The 15,212-nt window shown below is 38.9% G+C and overlaps 1 protein-coding gene across 1 annotated transcript; it reads left to right on the top strand.

Moving 5' to 3' along the window:
* Positions 1-12,245: 12,245 nt before the first annotated feature.
* LOC110884591 (cell division control protein 45 homolog) lies at positions 12,246-14,590 on the top strand. The gene has a single exon (XM_022132309.2). The coding sequence runs from the start codon at positions 12,581-12,583 to the stop codon at positions 14,363-14,365; it is 1,785 nt and encodes a 594-aa protein (XP_021988001.1). The 5' UTR covers positions 12,246-12,580; the 3' UTR covers positions 14,366-14,590.
* The last annotated feature ends 622 nt before the right edge of the window (positions 14,591-15,212 follow it).

The raw sequence follows: 15,212 nt of genomic DNA, 5'->3' as shown, positions 1-15,212 counted from the left end.
GGAAAATGATTGAAGAAGCCAATAGGAAAGCTTATTATGGGATAATAGATCAAAGTGATGAGGTTGTTGCACAGGGGTTTAGCTGGGATAAGTATATACCTAGTGGAACTAAACCAGATGTGGCACTTGTTACCAGGATTCTGGATCAAAATGAGGATTGTCAGAAAAGGATTCCGATATTTCCAGATCTTGGAAGTGATGTTGATACGGATGATGAGGAAGAGTATCTTAACAAATGTAGAAAAAGCATTGATCCTGACAGTTTTAATTTTTTCTATGCAGATAAAGTTGAGATGCTGAATCAGAAGAAGATTGTTCGATTCCAGAGAGAGCTAGAAGCAGCAAAGCTACTCGCTGATGAAAAGGCGAAGACTGAAGCTGTAGAAACAAAACATGAAGCAACTGCTGAGATTGTAAAAGAAAAGATTGTTGAAGTAGAGAAAGTAGTTGAGAAAATTGTCGAAGTCGAGAAACTCGTGGAAGTTGAGAAGATAGTCGAAGTAGAAAAGATTGTCGAAAAGATTGTTGAGGTCGAGAAACTTGTTGAAGTTGAAAAGACTGTAGAAGTTGAAAAGATAGTTGAAAAGGTATTTGAAGTTACTAAGCCTTGTGAGAAATGTTCAGAATCTTGCAAAAAGTGTGATGAGAAAGACAAAAAGATTGCTGATTTAGAGAAGATTAAGGAAGATTTACTGTCAGATGTGAAGTACGTGAAAGAGTCATACGATGTACTGAACAGGACAGTTGACAGTTTAAAAAGAACGAATGCAGAAATTGAAAAGGCAAATGACAAAATGAGTGCAACTTTGATGACCAAGCAAAGTGTCATAAATGATTACATTGAAGATTGTGCAAATTTGAAGAAGGAGTTGGAACTTGAGAGAATTGAGAGTGAAAGGATCAACCGATTACTTTTGAGTTATACTACTTGTGAATATCTGATTGATCGTGTTTATCCTACTGTCGCAGGACTTGAAGCTTTCAAGAAGAAAGAAAAAGAAGAGGATACTGGTAAGAAACCAAGTGTCAAATATAACAGATGTCCGCCTCCTATCTTTGAGAGTTATTCCCCCAGGAAACCAAATGAGGAACAAGTAGACAAGGCTCTAAACATCAAATTAAAGTCTGAAATCACTGATGAATTACCAGACAATATTGATGTTACATTCACAGCGTCTGACACTGATCATGAGACTGGGTTAGTCAAAAGAGTTGTCGATCAGGTGTTGGATATGGATGAAGAGTCAAAGTCGGAGTCTAAGTCAGATAGTTCGAGTTCGTCTGAGAAGAGTCCAAGTCCACTGGTTAAGAGGGTTTACAATAAAGAATTTCTGTTATCAAAATCTAATTTGAATGAAGAATCAGTCAAAGTAGCATATACATTGAATGATTCAGACAAATTATATTCTGATGAGGAATTCCCAATAAGAAGTGTTAAAACTGAAATGATCAAAAAGGTTTTCAAATTAACAGAAATTAATATTTCTGAAATAAAAGATTTAAATCTTTCTGCAAAATCTAAACCTTACACTTCAAGGATTCAACAAAGAGTAAATAAGAAAATGGGTTATGGTTGTGGTTATAGTTTCCAAAAGAAACCAAACCATAATGGTAATCTCAAAAAGAAAGGTCTTGGTTTTATTTCACAAGAAAATTATAAAAATCAGAAAACTTATAAACCAAAAACAAAATTTGTTTCAGGTGGGAGTTCTGAAGATGAGCACAAGAAACCTTTCTGGAAACAGTCAAATCAAGAGTTTCTTGCTGAAGTAAAGAAGAATGTGAGAAAATCTGCTCAAAGAGTTGACAGAAGAACCTGTTTCAAATGCCAGAAAGTTGGACACATAGCTTGGAATTGCCCCAAGACCAACTACCAAAAACAGGGAGTTTCTTCTAACTCTGTTTTGAGAAAAACTTGTGTTGATAAGAAAGAACAATTTGTAAAAATTGTTAAAAAGTTTGAAAATTCTACTTCTGAGGAAGGAGAAAGTTCTAAAAGGTTTTATAAAAGAAGAGGTGATTTAAGTAAACAAAAATGGGTTGTTAAATCTGAGAGTAATTCTGACAATGAATCTGATTCCATAAAATCAGAGGAGTCATTGGTTGATAAAAAGATTGTGAATTCCGTTCCAGTAGTGAACGATGATAATTTTCCGTCATTGTCAAAGGAAAATTTGATGAAGAAAGTTGGAAAGGTTGAGATCTCAAATCAATTCTTTGCTGATAAAGGAGAATTTGATGTTGAGAAGGCTTTCAACGGGAAAGTCAAACATATTTTTGGGAAGATGGTTGATAAGAAGGTAAAAGGTGCTAAAGAGTTTTATTTCAAAATGTTGGTGGGACAGATGTGTTCCAAAGTCACCCAAGGCTGGTGGGGCTTGGGTGGACATTATGTTTGAATAAAACACCGGACATGCCGGAGATCCCAAGTTTATATCGTGGATTAGGAATCGGCATCTTTCGTGTAAATGTGTGTTTGTGAAATAGTCCTTCAACCTAGATTAAAAAATGTGTTGAAATTTTTACAGAATAAAGGACTATGCCGGAGCTTCCAGGTTGGTAAGCGAGGAGCAGATATCGGCATCTTTCTTGAGGAATTTACTATGGTAATGTCAATCATGCAAATGGTAAAAAGGTTTGTTTGTGTTTGTTTACTAGTGGTTAGAAGATTTGATTGTGCATAACTTGTGCATATGGTAAATCAAGGACATTAATTTGTACTTGCATTTTCCTACAAGTGATTGAGAGACAAGATGATGAACCACATCCCCGAACTTAGTATTGATATACCTACAAGTGGTAAAATCAACCAAACTTATTTTCCAGAAAAATCATTTTGATTAAAACAAACTTAAGTGTTTTGAAATCTAAATGAGAAAATAGTTTGTTGATAGGGGGAGTTCTGATTGTTTATGCCAAGTGAATGGCGAATTGATGCAATTTGATATCGGTTGTCAATTTTCTGTACAGTGTGTTTTCAATTTTCGTTAATGTGTTTGCATTTTAGGGGAGTAGAAATTTCAAAATTTCAGAAAATTCAAAAACATTAGAAAATTTGAAAAAGACAAAAACATGATAAAAACCAAAAATGAGTTTGTTGTGTAAAAGAGGAAATGATAGTACATCAGCGGACTATCACAACATGCTAAAGAATTGGAAAGTTTAAAAGCGATAAATAATCTTACTGCGGATGTGTCAGTAGATTTTTGCACATTTAATAAACTGTGACGAGATATAAACTGTAAAAATTCAAACTTGCTTATTCTGTGGGTAACAGCTTCTTGGATATATAGGTAACCCCTGAAATCTTGTTTAAAAGATCCCTTATTCTGAGATACTAGGTCTTTATGCTCAGTGATATCTGGGGTATTATCCCGGGACTTCTGCTGTATGGAAGTACTGACCTAGTCCCCGGATAATACTTTCTGCAAATGCTTGAAAAAGCGCCGCCCTCAGCAAATTGATGAAATAATAAAATTGATAGTCATTGCTGTTGTAAAAAAGATCCTCTAAAGGGGACCCACCAAAAGTCGAGCCGTTATCTCTCTGCTGAACGGAAGTTCTGACCTGAGCTCTCATGGTTTCGCACCTAATCCCTTACAGATATCATCTGTGGTATATTCACCTGTAAGACTGAATATTGGGATCTGGATACGGGAGTATGTTCAAGTAGTGGGACACACGGATAAGTTTTAGTTTCTAAGACATTAATATCGTATCTCGGATCAGTTGAACTTTGTGTGAAAATTTAAAGTGGACCAGTATACTGACAATCTAGGTAAATTGTTTAGAACTTAAAATGAAATCAAGCTTAACGGTGTTGGTATTTGTCTCATAAGCTGATATGATCCTCTTACACAAACTCTCAAAAATAATGTTTGTAAATATTTCTTTACTGCATTTTATTTCTCTTATGTAAAAAATCCAAAAAGATTTTCAGTGTGTTTTAGCATAAATTTTTGAAAAATACAAAAAGATTTTCGACAACTGATATTGAATAGTTGATTTTCAAAATTCCGGGTGCTAAACATGATGAACAGATGATTTGGGAGAGTGTGTTGTTTTTGAAAATAAAAATGATATATTTTCAAGTGGTTCTTCAATGATTAACATTGTAAAATCATTCTTTGATTGTATAATTTCTACAAGTGATTCATTAGATAGTGAGATTATTTTTACATGTTATCATCAGAAAATTTATTGTGAGGTAGAGGATGTGCAGGTTTCTAAGTGATAGAGAACCAGGTTCCGATACCTGGAGACTTTGTGATTTCAACATGCCAGACTGCGATCCCAGCATATCGAAAGGGGGAGTCTGAAGACATTCAAGTAGAGATTGTTCGTGGAGAGTCTGTTGATGTTAATGAAAAGAGAAGAGAAAGATTTGAAGATGCTTACACTGTGAGATATTTCAGAGTTTGAGATGACTGATAAAGACTGAAGACGTTGAAGGCTCGACACTTAAGACTCGTCAACATCTGAGGGGGAGTCTGTTGGTGCATTCATCTATCGTCTTCGTCATATGTCGAGTCTCGGGTTCGTTGCGGTTTGGAACAAAGATTATGTCATCATTTTTGATGATGACATCACTATAGTGACATCATCACTGCATCATCACATATAAGACAAATGATGAATGGTCCAATTAGAGTTAGTCATGAAATATGTAAATTGTAAGTTGGCCGTTTGAAATTGTTGTCAGTTTGAGTAGTGTCCGTTTGAAACCCTTTAGTTTGAAAGGTGACCGTTTGAGCAAACGGAAGGGTCTTCTAGTATAAATAGGGTTCAAACTGTCATCATTTGTAACGGTCAGGCAAAGTGATACCGAAGTGCTGCCGGTATTTCCTCTCATTGTAAACACTGTTATTTCAATATACAAGGGATTGAAGTGTATTTCAAGCTGTTTTAAAGTTCGTTTCTTAGTTTCCGCCTCTGAAACATACGAGAGCGTTTTCGAACGACTCATTCAGGTCGAAATCGATCCTACAGATTGAGGCCAAAACATGAAGTTCTTCAAGAACACATGATGATGTCATCCTAGAACACCTTGAATCTTGGTGATTTCACAGTTAAAAGTTAAGATTCAAAAGATAGAAAGGTGTAGGAGTGCGTGTAGATCAAGAAAGTACAAGATTTAGGACGAGATCTTGCCGGAATCGAGAGAAATCTGAGAAAAGGTGAGGAGCACGAGCTGGTCGGTCAGAGAGTTTCCAAAAGTAGAAGGTGTGAAAGTGACAGGGGTATATATAGAGTTCCAAAAGAGGAAAGGGCTGGCCGATCGGCCAGGTAGCTCGATCGGACAGCCTGTCCGATCGGACGGCAGTCCGAACGGACGGCTGGTCGATCGGCTGGTTGCCTGATCTGTCGGTCGCCTGGTTCAAGTGTTCGGTGCGACGAGTTTTGCTGTTTCGATTTCGATTGCGAGCGTTGCGATGCGATAGAGTTTCCTAGTCAAATTACTTTTAATCCCGACTACTCATATCTCGCGCTATCTCTTCTCCACTAACTATCATACTATATCGACATACAATCATCCTTATTTCGTATTCGTTTTGCGATTGAGTTCGATTGCGATTTGATTGATTACCACACATAACATAAATAAATATGCACAAGTAACACATAAGGCACACACACACGTATAATAATCACCAAAATGCGTAATTCGAGTCGCGAGCGCGATGTTGATTAGATTAGTTCGATTAGCGTTTAATTGACTTTATCGCATTGTTACTTCCTATTATCCACAGTCGTAAAGCAATTAGTAGCGATGAGTGTTCGCCGATTATTGCGATTTTAGTTAATTACTCCACATAATACAACTAACATAAAACATAAAATAGACTAACTACAAGTCAAAGGAGTCAAAACAGGGATTGAGCAAGGAGAGACAGATCACAATTATCAATCTTTTCTCCCTTTGACTTCAATCTTGACTTTGACTTTGACCTTCGAAACACGGGGTGTTACAAATAGCTTTTTCATCTTATCCCAGGTTTTGACCTTTGATTTCCCATCCTTACGGCGATGGTTCTTGGTATGTTCCCACCACAACGAAACATTTTTTTTTAGTTTTATGGCCACCACTTTGACTTTCAAGTTATCCGGTATGTCACGAAGATCGAACACCCGTTCTAAGGTATGAATTCAATCCAAAAAATCATCAACATGGGAGTTGCCATCAAAATCAGGAATCTCGATCTTGATTCCTAAGTTTCGGAGTGGATCGCCAGGGGAGGGGGCTGAAACTGTCGGCGGTTATTCCTGTGACCAAACGGATTTTCCTCCAATTCCGAGCCGTCGTCCCAGGTAGCCTGTTCCGAAGCAGTATCGTTCCGTAATTCCTGTAATACTTCCAACTCACGAACACGCTGCCGAAGTTGCTCATTCTCAATGTCCCGCGGATCTGGATTTCCCTCTCCACCAGCAGCCGGCTTAGCGGCGTGTCCTCCTCGTCGACGCCCGACCATCTCGATTACTGGCTCTGGTACCAAATAATGCGGAAGATCACACAAGATGGCCCAAAACACAATAAGAGGATAAAAGCTACACCAAAACGGTGAGTTATTTTCTTCAATTAAAAAAAAAGTCCCCCATATAAAAGTTCCAGCAATTCTTTATATCAATTCAGGAAATAAAATAAAAGGAAACTAAATAAAGAAAAATAGGAAACAAAATCAGAGAATTAGGAAGTCAAATCTTCAGCCGTACATTCCGTGACCGCCAGTCCCCATCCCCCGTTGATAAGTGCGTATAACTTTAGTTGGACTACAATTTTGATCCAGACCAGTTTGCGGGCCCGGTTGTAAGCCCGATGCTCCTGCATCATCCTCCCCCTCTGAAAAGCATTCGCCATTCTCACTATCAGACGCATCGTAGGGAGCAAAATCCGCGACGTTAAAGGTGGCGTAGACATTATAATGACCCGGTAAGTCAACTTTGTAAGCATTATCATTGATTCGTTTAAGAACCTTGAAAGGGCCATCTGCTCGAGGATGTAGTTTGCCAAAACGTCCGCCCGGAAAACGTTCGTTACATAAATGGATCCACCCCAAATCTCCTTCTTTAAAGACAACGCGATTCCGCCGTTGATTAGCATGATCAGCATACTTCTGTTTGGCTTTCTTAATGTGGTCCTGGACTTCATGGTGCAAGTGTTGCATATCAACAACTTGTTGGGCTCCATCAACATGTGGTGTAGGAAATGGCAGAGGCGCCAAATCAAGTGGGGTAAAAGGATTAAGGCCATACACAATTTCAAATGGAGTCTTCCCAGTGGTGCGATTGACAGACCTGTTATAGGCAAACTCGGCTTGAGCTAATGTCAGATCCCATTGTTTGGGATGGTTCCCTACAAGACTCCGAAGCAAATTACCAAGACTTCGGTTGACAACTCCAGTTTGACCATCGGTTTGTGGGTGGTGAGAGCTACTAAACTGAAGGTTAGAACCCAAGCGAGACCACAACGTCCTCCAAAAATGCCCAACAAATTTCACATCTCGATCGAAGGTGATCGATTTGGGAATGCCATGTAGGCGCACAATCTCTGCTAGAAATAATCGAGCTACCTGGCTAGCATCAAAAGTTCGAGCGCATGCAATAAAATGGGCCATTTTCGAAAATCGATCAACGACCACCATGACAGAATCCTTTCCCTTTTGCGTCTTTGGCAACCCCAACACAAAGTCAAGACTGACATCACTCCACGGGGTGGTGGGTACGGGCAGCGGGGTGTAAAGACCCGCGTTCGTGTGGTGGAGCTTAGCCACATGACATACTCGGCAACGATTAATGATCCGCATGACATCTTTACCCATACGTGGCCAATAATAATGATCTTGTACCAAACGCAAGGTTTTGTCTCGCCCAAAATGACCAGCCAGTCCACCACTATGACTTTCAATAATAATAGAATCCCGAAGAGAACATACCGGGATTCACAACTGTGTGCCCTTGAAAAGGAACCCGTTGGCCCGAGAAAAGTGTTGGAAAGGGCTGTTAGTGATGTGCACAAAATGCAACATATAAATTACATCAATTGTGGCATAAAACTAACCCTTTTTTTGTACCAATGTTGGAAAAAGTATGCTTTTGTCTTCCTTTTGTATTTTCAGGATTAAATGAGCTCAAAATAACAAAGGAAGCAAAAAGACAGCAAAATCTAACATAAATACAAGAAAAGGAACAAAAGTGGCATGCCCGACCCCCCGACAGCATCTTCCCAAGCAAAAAAAAACTGAGAAGACAGAAGACTGAACACGCCACGTGCTCAGCGAGCACGGGGCCGTGCCCAAGTAGCAGCAGAAAAGACAAACTCATAGAAGCTTCTACTGCCCACCACGGGGCCGTGCCCAGCGGACACGGGGGCGTGGTCAACTTCCTGCAGGCGCATTTATTGGAATTGCGAATTGCAATTAATGAAGAGAGAGATTCGGATGGACACGGTGCCGTGCCCGAGCTTCTGTTCAGCCTATAAATAGGAGTGTTTGAAGCTCTTGCAACTCATCCCTTAGCACACCACCTCTCTCACACTTCACCCACCACCTACCACCACCATAACACCATCATCCACCACCATCATCCATTGTCTATCATAGAGTGTGTGAGTCGTCTCGGGATCCAAGATTGATCGTAAGAGTTCTTGACAATCAAAGGCCATGTTTGCCTAAGTCTCTTACATCACTTTTTAGGAAGTCAAATCTTCAGCCGCACATTCCGTGACCGCCAGTCCCCATCCCGCGTTGATAAGTGCGTATAACTTTAGTTGGACTACAATTTTGATCCAGACCAGTTTGCGGGCCCGGTTGTAAGCCCAATGCTCCTGCATCACATTATATTTTCCTCTAACATGATATAATGATATGGCAACATACAAATTATAATGTCTATTATAGTCGTAGAAGCATGTTATATTCATTTCTTTGTGAACTATAAATATATCTTTTTTTTTCCTAAACAGAAAGAAGATGATTATCTTTTGGAAGTATGCAATCTTTGCCATGCTGCAGGAAGATGAGGGACTCAGGGACCTCATATGTGTGTCGTTCCATCTAAGGAGTTTCTTCTATGGCTAATCATTCTTTTGCACCCCTACTTGAAAAACATCTTTAAACTTTTTAAATAGAGGTGGTAGGTTTTGTGGATTGGGTCAAAACACATTATTTGTTACAAGTTTTATAGGGTTGAGGTTTGATTAGTTGAAACACATTTTGTGCAAATTATTAGAACTGTAGAAATAGTTTGTGTCAAATATAATAAGGTTAGGAGTTTTATGCATCAAAACTATGGTGTGGAAAAGATTAGGCCAGTTCAAGGAATGCTTCGGAGGTTTCGCACTTTATTCAACTTACGAACTGCGATTCGTGGCAATAATACTAAGGGGACAGTATGATCTAGCAGTCAAGAGAGTACACGAAAGCGAAGTGAGTCCTCCCTTCTCATGTATAATATAATAATAACAAAAGTTATTTATCTTTTTATATGATGTTTATAATTTAGTTTTAATATTGTGTTGTCATCTTTTGCAATATACAGTTTCGTATATTGAAACGTGGTCTTAAGGAGATTGACAAAGTTATGCAAGAGTTTAAAGGCATGCTTTCTTGGTCTACTGAAGAACCCCAAGACGCATCAAGGTGTGTGTTTTCATTCGTAGGGTTTAAAAGACTGTGAGTAGCATCTATTCGGCAGACAAGCTCTAAAGACTGTGACCAGCATCTGTGCTGGGTTGAAAAGTCAACACTTTGTATAAATATATTTAATTTTGTAAATCGTTTTTTTTTTCTGAATTAGTTACATAACCATTGTTGTATCATGATCAACTTTTACGAATAAAATAACTTAAGAGGTTGTAATCACCCGTTCGATCTATTACCCTTTTGGCCCGGTTCCTTTTTAGTTGTACCTTTTAACTTTACCCCCTTTCCAAATTGTCCCCTCTAGCTTAAAAGTATCTCCTGATCTTTACTCGTGTATCATATCTACAGTTCACACTTTGTGGGATTTTGCATAAATAACTGATGTAGTGCTGACAGTACCGGTTTTATTTTCTATGGATTTGTGGTTGTAAGTTATTGACGTTCGTTTTCGTTTTATAATTTAGAGAATGGTGCTTTTGTGTGTAAAGTTGTTTAAATTTGTGTGCACTTCATATTGATTATCTTTGTTTGTTACGTTGTTCAACGTAACCCGTCTGCCTGACCTCGGACATATATTAAACTAGTTTATATATGTGGCGAAACCAAGATGTTTTATTGCTTAATTTCTAGAAAGAAGAAGACTGGAACGATTTCTATGCGTTTGAATGTGGATGTTCCCACTTTTATTAATATTTATGCTTATTAGGTTATGGTTTTTGTTTGATTGCTCTAAAGTAATGGTTAAACCAGGTATATGTACATGTACGATATCAATACTGCAATGTACGATATCAATACTGCAATGAACTGACTGAAAAAAAAAAAGCAAAAAGCAAAATGTAAAAAAATGGCGCGACAGCGCGCACCGGGAAAAAAGCTTGTAGTAAAAAAAATGTTAAAATTATTTATATTGGTGTACATGTAACAGGGGCGGATCTACATTGATTGGTACGGGTTCATACGAACCCACGACGTTTTGAAATTTTAATAGAGATTATACATAAAAAACATGAATGAACCCATAAATATTATTGGAGATGAACCCACAAGCAAAAACAATTCACAGTTTAGCGGATAATCCCTTGTTAACCATACAGAGGATCCCGAGTTCTAATTCCACCCCCCAACCCTTGTCATTTTTTTGCAATGTTAAATGGAATCTTGAATTACTTTTTTTTTCTTTCTATCCTTTCTGTACTCTTTAATTCTTTTCTTTCTTTCTTTCTGTTATCAGATTTATGAATCACTTTAAGATTGTGTATTAGTTTTCTTTTTCTTATTTAATGGAATCATTAATCAAGTAAACTTTCCATTTGTTAGTTTCCTGTTGGGTTAGAAATCATGAATATGATTGATTATATGTAGAGCTGTAAACGAACTGAACAAACACGAACAAGGCTATGTTCGGGTTCGTTCGTTAAGAAAATTTAGATGTTCGTGACTGTTCGCGAACACATGACGAACAGAAGTTTGTATTCGTGTTCGTTCGTTAAGGAATTTTGGATGTTCGCGAACAGTTCGTGAACACTAACCACGAACACAAATGAACTTTAATTTTGAAAATTTTAAAAAAGCACCGTTGATCTTAAACATTGTATACAACGAAAGTAGTTAAATATAATCATTTAAAGATTGAAGGGATGGATAATATTGGGTTCAATCAATTGGAGATAAGCTGAATGAAGGAACGTGATATCAAAAGAGGGAGAGGGCCAGAAAGAGGGAAATAATACATATGGGGAAAGTAAAAAATAAATAAAACATTAAAAACTTTTAGAAAAATAAATATAAAAAAAACCCAACACGAACGGATATAAACGAACGAACATAAACGAACATATTACCGAACGTTCACGAACGCAGTCGAACGAACGAGACCTTTGTTCGTGTTCGTTTGTTAAGCTTATCGAACGAAATTTTTTGTTTGTGTTCGTTCGTTAAGCTTATCGAACGAACATAAACGAACTTCCCGCCGAACGGTTCACGAACTGTTCGCTGAACGTTCGGTTCGTTTACAGCCCTAATTATATGAACCCTGCTAATTTGCTAATGTTGCTTTGAACGATTATATGATTATGCATATATTTGATGAACCTTACCCGACAAGACCCGATTCGAACCAAACGGAACCACGAACCGTCCCGAAAATTTAGATGCCCGGTTATATAAAATTACAACATCTAAAAACAACGAGCCAGTGGCGAAGCTTGACCCGAATGACCGGGGGGGGGTCGAAAACGTATATACCCAAAAATTTCTATAGAATCGGGGGGCCGAAAACGCATATACCAAAAAAATTCTATACGAAAACTACATATACAACACTACTGAGCGAAAAGTTCGGGGGTCGGGCAAAATCATGTTCAGTTAAATTTGATCCCATGATAACCTGATCGACTTGTTTGAGGGCTAATGTAACTTAATCAGAAAGTTACAAAATCATGTTCAGTTAAAATTAAAATGATGACTCATAACCAAGTCTGGTTTGACTGAAACTCAACTTTGGACAACTTACCCGACCCGAGGCTTTAGATGTTACTTTAATATAAGATATATTATAATGATTTTTGCCCCACATCCCATTTCAACATTTCACCGCGAAATCTTAGCGCCATTCGAAAATTTCAAAACTTTCATGAAATCATCAATTCAAACCAAATTCAGATTCACAAATCCCACATTTTCCCTCTTTCTTCTCCATCCCTCTTCCCATTTCGTCATCCAGTCGGTCACTTCAACCCCTCATTGAATCTAATCTCGCATCAATTCATCTCAATTACCCATCAGGTAACGCATTTCACACTCCAAAACCCACTCAAACACTTCAAATCACCCAGATTCACAACCCCTTTTTCATGCTTCAACTGATCTACAAGGTTTCAACAATTTCTTGAACTAACCCTTGGAAAGATTCAATCTTTGTCTTGAAATTGTTACTAATCATGGTTCGTGAACAGAGCATCGAGTCATTTTACGGTAAATTGCGCGAATCTGCTTTGGGGTCTGCTAACAATACCCCTTTGTTAATATTCCCATCAACTTCTGATGTTGACTCTCTATGTGCTTTAAAGATTATATGTCATGTGTTGGAATCTGATTCTGTTAGGTATGCTTGTTATCCTGTTTCTAGTTTTAAGGAGATTCATAAGTATGCTGGCCCTAGTTTGAGTTCATTATCTGATGATCCTGTTACCATACTTCTGATTAATTGGGGGTGTCATAGGGATCTTAGGAAGGTGTTAGATTTAGGGCCTGTGGCTCGGGTTTTTGTCGTCGATAGTCATCGGCCGATTCATTTGCATAATCTTAGTGAAAGGAATGATAGGGTGGTTGTTTTGTATACTAGGGATGATGAGAATCAGGCGGATTTGTCGTATGATTTTGATGTGTCGGCGTTGGCGGCTGCGAGTGACTTGAATAGTGATGATGAAGTGGAGGACGATGAGTCGGACAGTGACGAAGAAAATGAGAGTGATGGGGATGAGGATGAGGATGGGAATAGAAAAAGAAGACGGGTTTCGGATGATGATGAGACTGACCCGTTGAAGCTGTTTAGGAAGCTCAAAAAGGAGTATTATCATATGGGTACTTTTCATGGGAAGCCGTCGGGTTGTTTGATGTACGAGTTGTCTAATTACTTGAGGAAAAACACTAATGATTTGCTGTGGCTAGCGTGTGTGGCGTTAACTGATCAGTTTGTTCACGAGAGGTTAACGAACGAGAGGTACCAAGCTGGTGTGATGGAGCTTGAGCAGCATATAAACAGTTCAGGGAATTTAGGTGCGGTCAGTTCGGTAACTCTTAAAGATGGAACTATTGTTTGTGCACCGGATGCTTCAAGAATTGCTTATGAAGATGAGCCGAGGCTCATGCTATTGCAAGAATGGAACCTTTTTGATTCGATGTTATGTTCTTCTTACATAGCAACAAAGTTGAAAACATGGAGTGACAACGGGACTAAAAAGCTCATGTTACTTCTCGCTCAGATGGGATTTGCACTTGACGAGTGTAAACAGAAGTTTCGTTTCATGAGTGTTGAGATTAAGAAGAAAATGAAAGACGAGTTTGAACATTTTCTACCCGATTATGGTTTGAACAACTTTTATTATCGCGGGTTCTTGTTGTTACACGGATATAGCTCAAAAATCTCGGCTGCAGATGTGGTTTATGGAATCACCGCACTTCTAGAATCTTCCGTTGATTCAAACAGCTGTGCTTCCAAACAATTCGGAGAAGCATACGATGCATTATCGTTAAGGAAACTCGAAAAGCTAGAAATGGGCATGAGGCATGCAATCAAGATCCAACGGGCTATTCTTCGACAAGGAAGCACTGCCATAACTCGAAAGGGTTCAATAAGAAGCGGGACCAAGTTCCGATGGGTCAAACTTGAAGATTCAGCTGATGCGAAATTACTGGGATGCCCTCAAGCTTTAACAAAGTTCGGGTATTTCATAATGGACGCGTTAAGAGAAAAAGGCGCAAGATTGAAACCTTTGGTATGCGTTTGCTACATTCAAGAACGAGAAAAGGTTCTAATTGTCGGAGTTTGCGGTAAACCAAGGCTGGGAGCCGTTCAAGGAAATGCATTCGGGATTGCTTTTAGAAACGCAGCTGAGGAGACTGGTGCTGAGTTTTTTCACGAGCTTTTTGAGTCGTCGTGGATCGTTTTGGAAGCTGTTGCGGTTAATGATTTCATGATCAAGCTAACCGAGAAGCTAATATGATCATTTATGTCCAAAAGTTGGTATAACCAATCTGTCTGGTTTAATTGATAGTTGTTTCTTTTTATGTATGATTTATCTTGTTGTTTAGTGTCTGCAAAGTCCTTCAATAATGAAGATTTGACCAAATTTGAACTGACCCATGTAAAATGAAGGCTGTATGTTTGCCTATATTCATAGTTTTTTTACGATCTTAGGTTTTGTATGATGAAAACTGCATTTAGTTTCCTTTAATGTTCATCCAGTAGTACTAGAAAAGAAAGTTTTCTGTATTGTTAGTATGAGTTTCACCAGGTTAGTGTTACAGTTTTCGTGTTGGAAAACCTTAGGAGTAGAGGGGGCAATCTTGACCCAAAGCCTTTCAAGTGGGTCAGTTTGGGTTGCTTTTAAAATTATATGGGTTGGTTTGGGTAAGATATTTTAACTAAATGGGTCACAATGGGTCACTTGAAATTCCATCTTGTTATTTTCGGGTCAAAGCGGGTCGACAACATTAAAGAGATGGGTCGATGTGGGTTAGTGTCTTAAATAAACGGGGCAGGTTTCGGATCGGAATGGGTTCAGTTCAAATTGAGTTTCGGGCCGAGACGGTTTCGGCACGACGCAGGTTTTGGATCGGAACGGGGTTGGCGCGGGTCGGGTTTTGGGCCGACATGGGTTTCTGCATGGGACGGGTTTCGGATCGGAATGGGTTCAGTTCAAATTGAGTTTGGGGCCGAGACGGTTTCGGCACGACGCAGGTTTTGGATCAGAACGGGGTCGGCACGGGTCGGGTTTTGGGCCGACATGGGTTTCTGCATGGGACGGGTTTCGGATCGCAACGGGTTTTGGGCCGACGCGAGTTTTCGCA

The sequence above is a fragment of the Helianthus annuus genome, chromosome 4, assembly GCF_002127325.2.
Source record: "Helianthus annuus cultivar XRQ/B chromosome 4, HanXRQr2.0-SUNRISE, whole genome shotgun sequence".
Lineage (NCBI taxonomy): Eukaryota > Viridiplantae > Streptophyta > Magnoliopsida > Asterales > Asteraceae > Helianthus > Helianthus annuus.
The sequence above is the reverse complement of the archived record's forward strand: the minus strand, read 5'-3'. Positions and strand labels throughout refer to the sequence as shown.

Excerpts from the sequence above, each read along its gene's own strand:
- LOC110884591 (XM_022132309.2), top strand. The coding sequence starts at position 12,581 with ATGGTTCGTGAACAGAGCATCGAGTCATTTTACGGTAAATTGCGCGAA.